The sequence below is a fragment of the Haliotis rufescens genome, unplaced genomic scaffold, assembly GCF_023055435.1.
Source record: "Haliotis rufescens isolate VD_foot unplaced genomic scaffold, xgHalRufe1.0.p SCAF_5, whole genome shotgun sequence".
In the NCBI taxonomy this organism is placed as follows: domain Eukaryota; kingdom Metazoa; phylum Mollusca; class Gastropoda; order Lepetellida; family Haliotidae; genus Haliotis; species Haliotis rufescens.
The window spans coordinates 36,462,747-36,481,121 of NW_025964223.1; the positions used below are offsets into that span (position 1 = coordinate 36,462,747).

General features: G+C 40.7%; 2 protein-coding genes across 2 annotated transcripts; one reads left to right on the plus strand and one right to left on the minus strand.

Annotated features, from left to right (window-relative positions):
• The first annotated feature begins 4,216 nt into the window (after positions 1–4,216).
• On the plus strand, positions 4,217–14,376 carry LOC124122716. Its single transcript, XM_046485825.2, has 2 exons — positions 4,217–4,282; positions 12,763–14,376. Exons 1-2 carry the CDS (start codon positions 4,275–4,277, stop codon positions 14,057–14,059), a joined length of 1,305 nt encoding a protein of 434 aa, XP_046341781.1. The 5' UTR covers positions 4,217–4,274; the 3' UTR covers positions 14,060–14,376.
• Positions 14,377–16,533: 2,157 nt separating this feature from the next.
• LOC124122715 (uncharacterized protein K02A2.6-like) lies at positions 16,534–17,580 on the minus strand. Its single transcript, XM_046485824.1, has one exon. The coding sequence runs from the start codon at positions 17,578–17,580 to the stop codon at positions 16,534–16,536; it is 1,047 nt and encodes a 348-aa protein (XP_046341780.1).
• Positions 17,581–18,375: the final 795 nt, after the last annotated feature.

Genomic DNA, 18,375 nt, shown 5'->3' on the forward strand with positions numbered 1-18,375 from the left:
TGAACTCTGGTCAGGTGCTGCTATGCATGCAAGGAAATGGTTGTCAAACTCGCTTAGAATTCTGGATAACATTCCCGTGGAAGATAGAACTGCTGAGATCGACCTCAGCAAAGGGCATTTACCATCAGTTAAGACACTTGGACTGATGTGGATTGCTAAAAGTGATATGTTCACCTTTAGCACACTGATCAATCCACAGGAAGTAAAAACAAAGAGGGATTTCCTGAGTCATGTGTCTAGACTTTTCGACCCCCTTGGTCTTATAAGCCCCTTCACTATAACTGCTAAGATCATCCTTCAGGAAATATGGCTGACTGGGCAGGGTTGGGACGATTGTCTTCCGCAGCATCTAAAAAACAAAGTAAGTAAATGGTTAGAGCAGTGGTCAGAAATACAAACCCTTGAAATACCAAGATGTCTCCGTTTCCGCAATTCTGTAGAAGAGGTGTGTCTCCATTGCTTTGTTGATGCATCTCAGGAAGCATATGGCGCTGCTGTTTATGCTGTTCATACTTACCTGAACGAGAGTACTACCAGTAGGCTGGTATCTGCAAAGAGTCGAGTGGCTCCACTGAAGTCCATAAGCATACCTCGTCTTGAATTGATGGCTGCAATTGTTGGTGTCAGACTGGTTTCAGAAATCAGCAGAGTTCTAAATATAAGTATCAAAACAGTAAAGTTTTGGTCAGATAGCATGAATGTTTTGTGTTGGATCAAAAACAACAGCAGAACATTCAAACCTTTTGTGGCAAATAGAGTCGGAGAGATACATTGTGCCACAAATCCATCCCAATGGAGATATGTGTCATCCATTGACAATCCTGCAGATCTCTTAACTAGAGGTGCCTCAGCTTCACAGTTAAAAAGCAATCAATTGTGGTGGTCTGGGCCTTCCTTTTTGGTAAAAGATGAAACTGAATGGCCGACAGACAAAAGTTTGGTATATGTATCTGATCTCGTTGACAGGGAAAGGAAAAAACAGATGGTTACCATGGTTGCAGTTGTGGATCCTGATCCCAACTGGAGGCTTGAACCTAAAAGATTTTCCAACTGGGAAAGACTTACCCGTGTGAATGCCTGGGTTTTCAGGTTCATAACTAACTGTTGTGCGCCAGCAGATAGTCGAGTCTCGGGAGAATTATCTGTGGAAGAGCTAAACGATGCAGAAAGCAGAATCATTGTTCAAACTCAGCGTGATGAGTTCCAAAAGGAATATACGTCCTTAAAATCTAAGAAACCTCTTCTAGTTTCTTCAAAGATCTCACCACTCCACCCACAGTTAGATGAACATGGGGTAATGAGGTTAAGTGGTTGTTTGACAGACGCAGACTGTTTGCCTTATGCAGCACGATGTCCAATAATTCTCCCTCGACGAAGTTGGGTCACAAAACTCATTGTGAAATCGTATCACGAGGATGGCCATCATTCATATGGGACAAATCAAACTTTGGCAGCATTATCTTCAAAATATTGGATAATCTCTGCCAGAGAAGTGATCCGAGAATGGGAAAGGGAGTGCTCACGTTGTCGTATAATGAAGGCTAAACCAATTCTACAAGTTATGGCTCCTTTGCCCAAGTTAAGGCTTCAGGTGTCGCTTCGTGCCTTCAGCAAAATAGCCGTGGATTACGCAGGTCCGTTCTTTACCATCCAAGGAAGAGGAAAAACACGTAACAAACGATACCTGTGTCTCTTTACTTGTTTGTCTACACGCGCTGTTCATCTGGAAATGGCAAACAGTTTGGATACAAATGCATTTCTGAATGCATTCTTCAGGATGGTGAACAGAAGAGGGCTACCAACTGACGTCATTTCTGACAATGGCACAAACTTTGTCGGGGCTGTCAGGGAACTGAAGCAACTTTTTGAAGCATTGGATAAGACCGCCATCACTCGGTCGTTAGCCAACAAGGGAATCAAATGGCACTTTAATCCACCTTATGCGCCACACTTTGGTGGAGTGTTTGAAACCATGGTCAAGTCTGCCAAGCGTGCCATATTTGCCATTTTAAGCACCAGTGATGTTACGGATGAGGAACTTGGCACTGCTTTCACAGGTGCAGAAGCACTGATAAACTCACGTCCTCTAACGTATCAAAGTGCTCATCCTCTGGATGACAATCCCCTTACGCCGAACCATTTCATCCATGGGCAGATTGGAGGGATGTTTGCGCCGGAGTCTACAGACGAGACGGATTACCATCCCAGGAAGAGATGGAGACGGCTTCAAGAGCTGGTACGTCATTTCTGGAGGCGATGGATGCGGGAATGGCTACCCAGCCTCCACACAAGAAAGAAGTGGACCACTCTGTGCAAGGATCTACGTGTCGGTGACGTCGTGATGATGATATCTCCTGATGCTGCAAGAGGACATTGGCCCGTAGGAACTATCATCAAGATTCATCCTGGATGTGACGGACACGTCAGAGTGGTGGACGTACAAGTAGGACAGCATATTCTCACCAGACCTGTGAAAAAGTTGTGTCCATTGGAGTATTATGAAGGATAGTGTGAATTGTGAATTTTGTTTCAGGCATTTTCCACTAAAACATTCTGTGAGAAAGGGTGAATAGTGAATCTTTTGTTTCAGGTATGTACTGCAATGAAGTTTTCTATGGAGAATGTGAATTGTGAATTGTTTCAGGTGGACAGTGAAGTTTTGACAATTCAGTGTGAACAGTGACTATAATATTGAAGAACACATTGTGATCGAACTGTTTTTTGTAAATGAACTGTTTTTTGTGTGAATTTGACTGAGTCATATTGCTTGAGTTTGTATGCGATTTCGAGGACACAAAGGACAATTCTTGGAATGTTATCGATTTGAAATTGTTTGATTTTGGCACTGTTAAGTGTAATTTGAATGTTCAGTAAGAATGTTGCTTATTATTAATTTGTAGTTGTCAGTATCCTGCCAAGGAGGGGGGGTATGTTCGGGAGGGTTTTAAAAACAAACGCTCCCTACTTCGCAGAAACGCACATGTCCCAGTCATTATCAGATCCCAGTATACAAAACACACCCTGCTTCGCGGAAAGCACGTGCTTTCCGTGAAGATTTTGTTAATGACTGGGACATGGGAGTTTCTGGGAGTTTTAGTTAGACAGGTGAGTTTGCCGAGTAAAGAGGTGCTGAAACAGTAGACAATAGAACAGGAGTTTGTGTTCGATTGGGTTAAATAAATGGGTTGCATTTTCATTGTTTTGGTTTTTCGTTAATCAACATCGGATATTCCTATATATCATCCTTCTATACAGACAGATTCTGATACTCCTGCAACAAAGCCTCTATACAGACAGAGGCTGATCCCCCTACTCCCTACAACAGATCCTTCTATACAGGCAGAGGCTGGTACACCTTTAACAGATCCTTATATACAGACAGATTCTGATACTCCTGCAACAGATCCTTCTATACAGACAGAGGCTGGTACATCTACAACAGATCCTTCTATACAGACAGAGGCTGGTACACCTTTAACAGATCCTTCTAAATAGACAGAGGCTGGCACATCTACAACAGATCCTTCTATACAGACAGAGGCTGGTGCATCTACAACAGATCCTTCTATATAGACCGAGACTGGTACCTACAACAGATCCTTCTATTCAGACCGAGGCTGGTACATCTGCAACAGATCCTTCTATACAGACAGAGGCTGGTACACCTACAACAGATCCTTCTATACAGACAGAGACTGGTACACCTACAACAGACCCTCTATACAGACAGAGGCTGGTACATCTGCAACAGACCCTTATATACAGACAGAGGCTGATCCTCCTACAACAGATCCTTCTATACAGACAGAGCGCAGGTGTTACACATTCGGCCCCAGAGTTGTTCCAAATAGCTGTATCAGAAATACAATCATTAAACGTTGAGTTACTTATGAGAGATCAGGCTTATATCACAGCTAAACCCAAGCACCACATCTTTGTTAGATTCGGAACAAGGATCTCATGATATTACATAATATCTGCCTGTAATCGATGGAAAGGGATTAGTCCTTGTTGACACTATATATGCATGAACCACACATGGATTACATGGATGTAATTACATGAAGCGGCTGATTTTTAGTATTCCGTGATTTGATGTTCCTTGTCGGCCGCGTCATGAAAGCTCTGCGTAGCACATGGCCTAATCCAATGTATTGGCTAACGTGATTGGCGAGCTATGAGTGCTGCCGCAATAATCGATAGAGAAGATGCTGGTGACTGTGTTCTCATTACAACCGGCATCACTCTACACACTCGGACACTCGCTTGTAAACATGGCAAGGTAAGCATGGCAACTGTAGACATGTTTTTCAGACTTGCAGTTCCTCACACTAAACACTGGCGCTTGAACGACTGTGTTAATATGCGTCTTCAAGAGTTTGATAGCATAATGATCTCAAAAACAAAAGTGTCTACATGTGGATATTTCTTTAAAACGTCGAGAAATATAACAAACTAACATGTCTAATCGTACATCGACAAGAACAGAAGTGACAAGATTATGGATGCTAGCATGTACGTTCACGTGAACGAGAGGACGATCTTCCAGCCGGTCTTCCAAGCGGACTTACCGGGCGAGAAAGTAAAAAAAGACAGAGCACACCTGAAGTTAAGATTAGTATTTGACATATGTGTGGAGACAGGACCATTGATCGTTGTATATTTGCAGTAGCGATTCATGACACTGTCTATATTTGATCATGTTTATGGCCACATTGATGTCGAATAGGCGCAGCTTTAAGTTCAGTCATCCGCTGTCTGTGCAATGTGTCAATACCATATGTGGTAACGGAGCACATATGCGTTTCTTCAAAGCAGAATATGAAAATCACAAAGTGTCAGTGTGACCTATCGACATTTTGTTGCAATTACTGTGATGCTGACCATGTCACTGAAACCCGGGGAGAGTGACACGGGTATTGTCCCGTAGTGTATAGTCTGGCCGGACACACCAACTCCAGTAATGAGGAACGTTATTGCGCCGATGGCCCTCACCATATAGAAATATGGCGTAACTTAGTGCTCTCAGTCGATTACATACCGTTGTGATTTTCCCGTAATATTACAGCTTGTAACAATGTCACCATACATGACGTATCTACTCAGCATATACTGCGCATTTATACTGACCATATTACAATAACATACTGACAATGTTACACCTGTATACGGACAATATTACAATAATATACTGACTTTATTACTCTTGTATACGGACTATATTACACCAGTATACGGACAATATTACAATAATATACTGACTATATTACTCTTGTATACGGACTATATTACACCAGTATACGGACAATATTAAAATAATATACTGACTATATTACTCTTGTATACGGACTGTATTACACCAGTATACGGACAATATTAAAATAATATACTGACTATATTACTCTTGTATACGAACTATATTACACCAGTATACGGAAAATATTACAATAATATACTGACTATATTACTCTTGTATACGGACTATATTACACCAGTATACGGACAATATTACAATAATATACTGACTTTATTACTCTTGTATACGGACTATATTACACCAGTATACGGACAATATTACAATAATATACTGACTATATTACTCTTGTATACAGACTATATTACAATATACTGACTATATTACTCTTGTATACGGACTATATTACAACTGTATGCGGACAATTCTGCAATAATATACTGACTATATTACTCTTGTATACGGACTATATTACACCAGTATACGGACAATATTACAATAATATACTGACTATATCACACAGACTTGTATACGGAACATATTACACCTGTATACGGACTATATTACGATAATATACTGACTGTATTACACCCGTATACTGACTATATTACACCTGTATATAGACTATATTACAATGATATACTGACTATATTACACCTTTATACGGACTATGTAACAATAATAATCGGACTATATTTCATCTGTATACTGACTATTTATATCACACCTGCATGTATACTGACAATATTGCATGTATATTGATCACATTACACCTTTGTACTGACTAATAACAATTATATTAAACCTGTAACACTGACTACATTACATCTGTATACTGGTTATATTTGTATAAGGTGAGTATCCCTCCAGGACACCATGGCTCAGTGCTGAATGTCATTGGCTGTAAGAGTAGCATATATGAATCCTGCGTTCCCTGTTGCCAGGCAACAGGTAACCTGGTAATGCTATATCCTTAGGACAGCTTGGAGTAATAACAATTTTTTGATAAGAGTCGTATTCGTAGTACCCAGATGAATCCCTTGATATAGATCAAAATACTAGTTTCTAGTTTGCAGCCACACAGGTAATACCGTGAAGATATCAAAAATGACTATAACACTTGGTATGGTTTCCATATAACTAGACCGCCTCCGTGGTCTAGTGTTAGAGCGTCCGCCCGGTTCGACCCCCGGCCGCGTCATACCAAAAGACGCTAAAAGATGGTACTTGTTGTTACCCAGTCTGGCGCTCGGCATTAAGGGGCTAAAACAAGGACTGGTCGGCTCGGAGTCAGTATACTGTGTCTGCGGCGTGGTATCTCAGTGTGCTAGCACTATAAATCGGCATCGGTCCGGACAAGTACAAGCAGCCACGCACGCACGCACATACGTCGCTATATATGCGCAATAATCTTGGACGCGACGTTAAACCCCTTTTCACCTCACCTCCATATAACTATAACACGTGGTATGGTTTCCATGTAACTATATCACATGGTATGGTTTCCATGTAACTATATCACATGGTATGGTTTCCATATAACTGTAACACATGGTATGGTTTCCATATAATTATAACACGTGGTTTGGTTTCCATATCAATGTAACACATGGTATGGTTTCCATATAACTATAACACGTGGTATGGTTTCCATGTAACTATATCACATGGTATGGTTTCCATGTAACTATATCACATGGTATGGGTTCCATATAACTGTTACACGTGGTATGGTTTCCATATAACTATATCACATGCTATGGTTTCCATGTAACTATAACACGTGGTATGGTTTCCATGTAACTATATCAAATGGTATGGTTTCCATATAACTATAACACTTGGTATGGTTTCCATGTAACTATATCACATGGTATGGTTTCCATATAAATGTAACACATGGTATTGTTTCGATATAACTATAACACGTGGTATGGTTTCCATGTAACTATATCACATTGTATGGGTTCCATATAACTGTAACACATTTTATGGTTTCCATGTAACTATATCACTTGGTATGGTTTCGATATAACTGTAACACATGGTATGGTTTCCATATAACTATAACACGTGGTATGGTTTCCATGTAAGTATATCACATGGTATTGTTTTCATGTAACTATAACACGTGGTATGGTTTCCATGTAACTATATCACATGGTATGGTTTCCATGTAACTATATCACATGGTATGGTTTCCATATAACTGTAACACATGGTATGGTTTCCATATAATTATAACACGTGGTATGGTTTCCATATAAATGTAACACATGGTATGGTTTCCATATAACTATAACACGTGGTATGGTTTCCATGTAACTATATCACATGGTATGGTTTCCATGTAACTATATCACATGGTATGGGTTCCATATAACTGTTACACGTGGTATGGTTTCCATATAACTATATCACATGGTATGGTTTCCATGTAACTATAACACGTGGTATGGTTTCCATGTAACTATATCAAATGGTATTGTTTCGATATAACTATAACACTTGGTATGGTTTCCATGTAGCTATATCACATGGTATGGTTTCCATGTAACTATATCACATGGTATGGGTTCCATATAGCTGTAACACATTTTATGGTTTCCATGTAACTATATCACTTGGTATGGTTTCGATATAACTGTAACACATGGTATGGTTTCCATATAACTATAACACGTGGTATGGTTTCCATGTAAGTATATCACATGGTATGGTTTTCATGTAACTATAACACGTGGTATGGTTTTCCTGTAACTATATCACTTGGTATGGTTTCCATATAACTGTAACACATGGTATGGTTCCATATAACTATAACACCTGGTATTGGTTCCATGTAAGTATATCACATGGTATGGTTTTCATGTAACTATAACACGTAGTATGGTTTCCATGTAACTATATCAAATGGTATGGTTTCCATATAACTATATCACATGGTATGGTTTCCATATAACTATAACACTTGGTATGGTTTCCATATAACTATAACACGTGGTATGGTTTTCATGTAACTATAACACGTGGTATGGTTTTCATATAACTGTAACACATGGTATGGGTTCCATATAACTATAACACGTGGTATGGTTTCCATTTAAGTATATCACATGGTATGGTTTTCATGTAACTATATCACTTGGTATGGGTTCCATATAACTGTAACACATGGTGTGGTTTCCATATAACTATAACACGTGGTATGGTTTCCATGTAACTATATCACATGGTATGGTTTCCATATAACTATAGACCGCCTCCGTGGTCTAGTGGTAGAGCGTCCGCCAGGAGAGCGGAGGTTCCGGGGTTCGATCCCCGACCGCGTCAAACCAAAAGCCGTTTAAAGATGGTACTTGTTGTTACCCGGTCTGGCGCTCGGCATTAAGGGGCTAAAACTAGGACTGGTCTTCTCTTATACTGTTTCTTAGTGGGGTATTCATGTTAAACTGCGGCATGGTATCTCAGTGAGCTAGCACTATCAATCGGCATCAGTCAAGACTAGTACAATCAGCAACACAAACACACACACGTACGTGCACGTCGCTATATAAGTGCAATAATCTTGGACGCGACGTTAAACCCAATTTCACCTCACCTCACCTCACCTCCATATAACAAAAAGACATGCTATGGTTGCCATGTAACTATATCACATGGTATGGTTTCCATATAACTATAACACTTGGTATGTTTTCCATGTAACTATATCACATGGTATGGTTTCCATATAAATGTAACACATGGTATGGTTTCCATATAACTATAACACGTGGTATGGTTTCCATGTAACTATATCACATGGTATGGTTTCCATGTAACTATATCACATGGTATGGGTTCCATATAACTGTAACTCATTGTATGGTTTCCATGTAACTATATCACTTGGTATGGTTTCCATATAACTATAACACCTGGTATGGTTTCCATATAACTATAACACGTGGTATGGTTTCCATGTAACTATATCACATGGTATGGTTTCCATATAACTATAGACCGCCTCCTTGGTCTAGTGGTAGAGCGTCCGCCAGGAGAGCGGAAGTTCCGGGGTTCGATCCCCGACCGCGTCAAACCAAAAGCCGTTTAAAGATGGTACTTGTTGTTACCCGGTCTGGCGCTCGGCATTAAGAACTAAAACAAGGACTGGTCTTCTCTTATACTGTGTCTTAGTGGGGTATTCATGTTAAACTGCGGCGTGGTATCTCAGTGAGCTAGCACTATAAATCGGCATCAGTCCGGACTAGTACAATCAGCAACACAAACAACACACGTACGTGCACGTCGCTATTTAAGTGCAATAATCTTGGACGCGACGTTAAACCCAATTTCACCTCACCTCACCTCCATATAACAATAAGACATGGTATGGTTGCCATGTAACTATATCACATGGTATGGTTTCCATATAACTATAACACTTGGTATGGTTTCCATGTAACTGTAACACATGCCATGGTTTCCATATAACTGTAACACTTGGTATGGTTTCCATGTAACTATAACATTTGGTATGGTTTCCATGTAACTGTAACACGTAGTATGGTTTCCATATAACTGTAACACTTGGTATGGTTTCCATATGACTGTAACACTTGGTATGGTTTCCATATAACTGTAACACTTGGTATGGTTTCAATGTAACTATAGCACTTGGGGTATGGTTTCCATAAAACTGGAACACTTGGTACATTTTCCATATAACTGTAACACGTGGTATGGTTTCCATATTACTATTACACTTGGTACATTTTCCATATAACTGTAACACGTGGTATGGTTTCCATGTAACTATAACACTAAGTATGGTTTCCATAAAACTATAACACGTTGTATGGTTTCCATGTAACTATAACACGTTGTATGGTTTCCATGTAACTATAACACTTGGTACATTTTCCATATAACTGTAACACATGGTATGGTTTCCATGTAACTATAACACTTGGTACATTTTCCATATAACTGTAACACGTGGTATGGTTTCCATGTAACTATATCACACGGTATTGTTTCCATATAACTGTAACACGTGGTATGGTTTCCATATAACTGTAACACGTGGTATTCTTTCCTTATAACTGTTACACGTGATATTGTTTCCATGTAACTATAACACGTAGTATGGTTTCCATGTAACTATAACACTTGGTATGGTTTCCATGTCACTATAACACTTGGTATATTTTCCATATAAATGTAACACGTGGTATGGTTTCGATGTAACTATAACACGTGGTATGGTTTCTATATAACTGTAACACATGGTATGGTTTCCATGTAACTATAACACTTGGTATGGTTTCCATATTACTATAACACGTGGTATGGTTTCTATATAACTGTAACACATGTATGGTTTCCATGTAACTATATCACTTGGTATGGTTTCCATATAACTGTAACACGTGGTATGGTTTCCATGTAACTATAACACTTGGTATGGTTTCCATGTCACTATAACACTTGGTATATTTTCCATATAAATGTAACACGTGGTATGGTTTCCATGTAACTATAACACTTGGTATATTTTCCATATAACTATAACACTTGGTATTGTTTCCATATAACTGTAACACGTGGTATGGTTTCCATGTAACTATAACACTTGGTATGGTTTCAATGTAACCATAACACTTGATATGGTTTCCATATACTAGTAACTATAACACAAGGTATGGTTTCCATGTAACTATAACAGTTGATATGGTTTGCATATACTAGTAACTATAACACTTGGTATAGTTTCCATATATCTGTAGTCCCGTGAAGATCCGGGTTGGAATAGGTTCTCAGCAACCCATGCATGTCATAACAGGCGACTATGCTTGTCGAAGGAGCTGATGGGGTGGTCAGGCTCGCTGACTTGGTTGAAGCATGTCATCGTATCCTAATTGCGCCGATTGATGTTCATGTTTTCAATCACTGGATTGTCTGGTCCAGACTCGATTATTTACAGACCGCCGTCATATAGCTGGAATATTGCTGAGTGCGGTGAAACACAACAAACAAACCAAACAAACATATATCTATAAATAGTATGGTTACCAAAAGTGGTCACGTGACATGTCCCTAATGCGTTATGATCGGAAATTATGTTTGAACCGGGTTTCGGCGTGCAGAGAATATACAGATCATTTGGAAAATATCATTAGCGACCAGAACAGAAGTGATTATTTTCTGTTTATACTCTGGCCATGTAGCTAGACATACATTTATTACGTTGGTAAGTAGAAGCTGGACAATACATTGACTGCTGGGGACGAAAATAGCTATTGAGCACGTGGTTACTATATACTGTATTTTGAACGGAGACAGCAGACAGTTGAAAAATTCGAAAAATGGTAATGTGAGGTTCAAAGAGTTGGAACATAGTCTATCCAAATGTTAAGGAAGCATTGCACTCTATTCCCTGAATAGTTAAAACACTTCATTCTGTCCCATCGGAGATATTTCCCTTTGATGTAAACCCAATATATAATGTCTTATACTTAATCAAACAGCCGTTAAAATCACGTGAACTTCTATGTGAGAGCAACTGGGGAAGGGTTTGTCCCATTTCAACTTTCAACTTTTCGATCATTTTTTGAGTAGAGACTACACACAAAAAAGTAAATCGTTTTATCATGGATCTGCCTTCCCTATACCCAGAAAAGTACCGGACTAGTTCCGAGACTGCTATGGTGAACATTGTTAGGTTATTGTAGTTCAGTTCCAAAGCCAATAAAAACTCTTCAAATCGAGTCATGATAAAGTACACCGTCACAAGGGGGCGTGGAGTGTGCAATATCGCAGAAAGACATGTTCGTAATAAGAAAGAAAACATATTTATTTCTGCTCACATATCTTAACAGGACACTTTGTAAAAATGTATTATAAATCTTTTGTGGTCGGAATATCTTACTGTTAAGGTGGACCGCAACCGTGGTCTAGTTGTAGAGCGTCTGGTCGGAGAGCAGAAGATCGGGGATTCGACCCCCGAACGCGTCATACCAACAGACGTTAAAATATGGTACTTGTTGTTACGCTGCCTGACGCTCGGCATTACCGGGATAATACAACGACTATTGAAATCGGCATTAGTTCGGACTAGTACTAGCAGCCGTACCAGCAGCCACATTGGTGATGGCTTTCAAAGAATTTTTGACATTTGGGCCTCTTTGCAATGCTAACAGTAAATCGCACACAGACACGTTTGTTCCTGTACTACAAAAATCAATAATTCTTCTTATAATTGTGATTTTACACCGTTATGATTTCAATAAAGACTGTATTTGTCAAACCACGTGTTTTCTTTTCACCCGGAAATGCCATCATTAAAAGAGGATTTCGAACGCGTCGTGGAAGCAAGCAGTAAAAATCGTTTTTTTAGCGATTCAGAAAAATGATTGCCGTCGCCCTGTAGGTGGATTATCAGTTAGAGCTGTTTAGTGTCGGGAGATCTTTAAGGTATTGTCGCGACACCCTGTAGTATTGTATTAATATGTTACTTGTTGCAGGCGAGTTCACAGTGACCACATGACGATTGGGCCGGTGAGTAGGGCCAAGAAGCAGCTGGCGTGTACCGAGGCGGTGCTGCCTGGACTCGCAAACCCTTACCCGGGAGTGGACGACGTCACTAGAGGCAATGACGTCGACAAAGTCATCACCCGGCGACGCCTTTCTAGGGCGGATACTCTTGCAGGTGATGAACCCCTCTTGGAAAAAACACCAACCAAGACCTGGAAGAGGCTGCTGAGGCGTCAGCGAACAATGGGAGACATGAGTGGAGAGGTGCAGAAGAAACCCTCTAGAGGACGGCTGCATGGCCTCCTGGTCCGTTTAGACAGAGCTACGAGAGGCTCTCGACTCATTCGGAGTTCATCAATAAGTGGTTCCTACCCTGACATAAGTCATCTACACGTATCTCTATCTTCTTCTACATGGAATAAAGACCACGGCTGTAATATTCCAGCAGCGATGGAGGTTGACGAGGAACCAGGCGGTATTAACGTCGAGAGTAGGTATCAATCAATAGGAAGAAATCATCTGAGTCTTCAAAAGGGAACCAATGAAGGCTATAGCAGTAAAATTGAAAACATCATAGTGCTCGAAAAGACGCCTGGGTCAGGCATGCAACTTCGTAGTGGTAATATCATACAGTCTAGCAAGTTTGAGGCCAAAGAAAGAACTGACAATCCTTGCAAAAGTCGTCGACGTGTTACTGACACGAACAGTTTGTTGTCGGGACAAACCTATTCGCAGATTTTAGAATTTTTATATTTGGGAAGCATTGAAGCTGCCTACAACGAGCCATTATTATGCAAATTGGATGTCCAGGTACTTGTAGATTTGTCTAATGTACCAGCGTCACAAGTTCCTACTGGAAAGAAGACCAACTGCCCGTGTCCGTGCAGGAAACAGAACCACTTCCGGTCTCGCCTCAACGTAGGAGTTGATGATATTGAATGGGAAAATATCTCACAGCATTTCAGCGACATCAACAACTTTATCGAAGGCGCCAGAAAAGGCAACAAACATGTGTTAGTGTATAGTTACCACGGAAAGTCGCGTGCTGCAGCAGTGATAATCCAGTACATCATGCAGCACTTCCGGCTGTCGCTCCATGACGCCCACAGACTAGTGGCGACACGGCGTCCTGGAATAGCTGTCAACTCTGGCTTCTGGAGAGCACTTCAACGCTTCGAAAAACAGATGATTCATGAGTCGGGAATGCCCTTCAGAAACCCACACAACGAACCAGGCTTAGCCTTGGGGCCACCTAGAATTAAAGACGCCTGGACGGAAACATTCTGAGCAATTTCCATGCGCAATTAGCATTTCCTTGGAATAAAGAGCTCATTGCACCACGTACACTCTATACATTCGTACGAACCAACGGTTTTGTGGAATAATCCCTTCAAATGTTACAATATAGGCCCTAATATGGTGTGCGACTGTAGCACAGGTTGGTGACGGTCAACAGGTATTATCACCGACCTATGTCTGTGTGTACAGTACGCTCTGACACTACAATATAGCAGCATGTCTTGACCTATCGGACAATATCCATTATGCAAACTTATTATGTATGTTGGTGAGTTGTACATGCTAATAGTATAAAAAAAACTTTGTTTATAGTGCAATCACGTTTCTGAGTTGTGCATTATTGGGAGCCCAGTTTTTCTAACATGAAATCGACATGGCCTGTGTATTGACCCTATTGTTTTACTTAGTTTCAGTGAATCCAAGAGTAGGAGCAGAATTCCCATTATATTACTTGGGTTTGTTGGAAGCAACCAGGCATTATTGTTTTGTGGAAAGAACAGGGCCTTGAGTTTGACGACTCTTAAATCACGTCATATATATACTTTTACAAACCCGCATGCAAGGATACACACACAAAAAGTTTTCTTTAAAGGTATACGCCTCAACGTGAAATCTTGTATGTAGATAGATGCTTTAATATCCCATATCTTGAGCTCAAATATAACGACTCAGTTATGTGGACAGAATTTGGAGGATGAACATATTCTCAGCCAATGTGAGATCGGGCTTGTCTCCAGCTAACTAGTCCTAAATGTTGAAGTAGGCATACTGTAGATACAGATGGATACAAAGTTTATTACAGGAGCTAGAGTCACGTATATACATATACATCATTAGTTCAAACGAATATGTTTATATGACGTCAGTATATATGTAATACATAAATAGATGAGTTCTATACAAATGAAATACAGTATTACAGATATTAATTGCTATAACATTATACATCGGTTTAAGTACCTATATCTATTACATACAACAACAAAAAATAGTGTCAAGTGAATATGTATTATATTTATAATGCCTTGTTTTAGAATTAATACGGTATTCGCGTTATTGAATATCGTGTTTCCCTAGCAACAGGTCATACACTGGCTTTTAACATACCACTCACGATATGAATTTATATATACTCACAATTCATCATTCGACTACAATAATATCGCTGACGTCGAACAAACCAATACAAGCAACTAATGTTACCAAACTAATGTCCAAAAGAAACGATACCACGTGTTTGAAAGGACATTACAAAAAAACTAAACGATACAGAAATTTCAAATTGGTATATGACTTGTGAGTAATGTTTTCACAGTATGTGAACAAAAATTCATTGTAATCAATCCTTTACAATCATAAGGACAGACATGTAAAGACGCGGGGGTTCCAAAATGAAAATTTTATTTGAACACAGTTGATGTGTCAAGTGTGGAAAATGTCACAACACACGTCTCAAAGTCACGTTAGTACCGGGTATGTCCACCGTGAGCGTCAATACACGCTAGTACACGTCTACGGGCTGATGACGTCAGACGTCTGATGACGTTGGGGGGGGGGGGGGGGGGGGGGGGGATGCGTTGCCATTCATGGAGGAGGCATTGTTCCAATTCCTGGAGGTTAACTGGAGGCACAGGGCGATTCCTGACTTTGCGGCCGAGAATGTCCCACATGTGTTCGATGGGGTTCATGTCCAGTGAACATGCCGGCCATGGTAAAACGTGAATGTTGGCGTTTGCTAGGAAGTTCTGGGTCAGCCTTGCCGTGTGAGGCCTCGCATTATCGTGCTGGAAAATGATACCATTAGGCTGTTGTTGGATGAATGGCACCACAACTGGTTGTAAGATGTCATCACGATAGCTCTGCGCATTCAGGTTTCCTCAATTTAACGACGAGTCTCGTTTTGACGTCACCGCAGATTCCACCCCAAACCATTAAACCTCCGCCTCCATATGGCCTGACTTGATGGATGCAGTTCGGTGCCAAACGTTCACCTACTCTTCGGTACACGCGCTGTCGGCCGTCGTTCCTGAAGATGCAAAATCTGCTTTCGTCAGAAAACATGACACGTGCCCAGTTCAACCATTGCCACTGTTGGTATACTATTTTAATTACGTAGAACGCATCAGGGTTACATACAAAAGTAAGAATGTGTGCAGTTATGACGGAAAAGGATTACTCTCGTAACATCCCCCTTTTCTTCCAAAAGTTAAGTAATATTAAAATACTGGTATATTGTGGCAGATAGGTTGAGAATAATGTACAGATTAGTCTCTTTAAAATATTCAAACTGCTTTATAAAACTTAACATCTTAACTAAGTAAAGTCTCTGTGGAATGTCTCTGAAATTCCTTTAGACAAAATACCATACTGAGAACACAACAAAGAAATTCAAACACAATGCTCTTTTTGCGTTTGAAGTAAAAATGAAACAGTTCACAAATCGTGCTCATTCCTTGGCACAATTAGTAGGAAACAAAGTCTTTCAGTCTGGTTGGTGGTTTGACTGCTCTTGTCCTGGTGGTCTTGATGTTTTCCTTAGGAAACTCTACTGGTACTGGTGGCGATGAAGGAGGTGGTTTCACAACAGGCGATGTCTTGGTAGCAGTTGTCTTTTTTGCTGTTATGTGAGAATCTGGTTCAATCTCACTGGTAACTTCCGGCAACTGTTTTGGTGGTGTAGTTTCAGACGTTGATCTAAGAAACTTGCGATTGCGCCTGTACTCTTTACCATCAATGTCAACAATGTATGACCTTGTCGACACTTGTCTGACGCAAGTCCCATGACGCCATTTACCCATTGTGTCAGAAGGCACTGGTTGAACACGTACTGGTTGACCAACTGTGAGTTCAGGTAGCTCCTTAGCATGACTGTTGTAATAGAGTTTAGCCTTTCTGTGCTTGAGGGCTTTCTTGGCACTGACACTGTCAACAAGCTCAGGTTTCAGAAGTTGTGTAGCAACTGGGAGAGTTGTGCGTGTTCGACGCAACATAATTCTTTGTACAGGGCTACTGTCCATACCTTCAGTAGGGGTATTATGCCATTCCAGGATTGCTTTCCATGGGTCTTTGCCTTCTCTTTGTGACTTTTTGATCAGCTTCTTTGCAATCTTTACAGCTGATTCGGCCTTGCCGTTTGACTGACTGTGATAAGGCGATATTGTGACATGGCTGAATTCCCAGTCTTTGGCAAACTGAGCAAACTCTCGTGATGTGAATTGTGGACCGTTATCCGACACTACGGTATCTGGTATGCCATGTCTGCTAAACTTCATACACTCAACAATAGATGTGGAAGTTGTGTCTGTCAGCTTGTCAACTTCCCAGTAGTCTGAATGATAGTCTACTTGAACAAGATATTCCTCATTATGTAGAGTGAAAAGATCCATACCAATCTTACTCCACGGACGTTCAGGCACTTCATGTGACACTAAGGTTTCCTTTTGCTGTTTGGGCCTCATTTCTGAACTCACTGTGCATTGACCAACATGGTCTTTAATGTCTACAGTCATGTTTGGCCAACATCACGTGCCCTTCGGATGCATGCTGCGGCTCCGAGATGGCTTCCATGAAGGCACTGAAGCATTTCACTTTGCATTGCTGGCAGAATCACAATTCGTGATCCTTTGAAGAGAACACCATTCTGAACACTCAGTTCCTCTCGGAAAGTCCAGTAGTCTCTGACACACACTGGAGTGTCCTCACGTTGTTCTGGCCAGCCGGCTAAGATGGTGGACTTGAGAGTCTGGAGATTGACGTCTTGTTGAGTGAGACGCTGAATTTGATCGAGACGCTGATCTGTGACAGTGATACATTCTGCAGCGTTAATTATCTCCAGTTTGCTGATGAAGGAAGTGTCCTCCGAAACAGCAAAGATTTCATAGTCTTTCAAAGTCGGCTCTCTCTTCCTGAGTGGAGTGAGGCTCACGACAGGAAATCTGCAATGTACATCTCTGTGCCCTTCTTGTAGCGGACATCAAGGTGGTACTTTTGCAGACGTAGTATCATTCTCTGTAGCCTTCTGGGAGAAGAGAGAAGAGATTTCTTGAAGATAGTCTCAAGTGGCTTATGATCGGTTTGTACATTGATCAGCTCACGACCGTACACGTATTGGTCAAAACGTTCACAGCCTAACACCACAGCTAAGCATTCTTTTTCAATTTGTGCGTATCGCTGCTCTGTAGGAGTAAGGGATCTGGATGCGAAGCACACAGGTTGACCATTTTGAAGCAAGGTTGCACCTAGCCCTACTTCACTTGCATCTGCTTGTATGGTCACTTCTTCACGCACATCATAGTATCTGAGCA

Excerpts from the sequence above, each read along its gene's own strand:
- LOC124122715 (XM_046485824.1), bottom strand. The coding sequence starts at position 17,580 with ATGACTGTAGACATTAAAGACCATGTTGGTCAATGCACAGTGAGTTCA.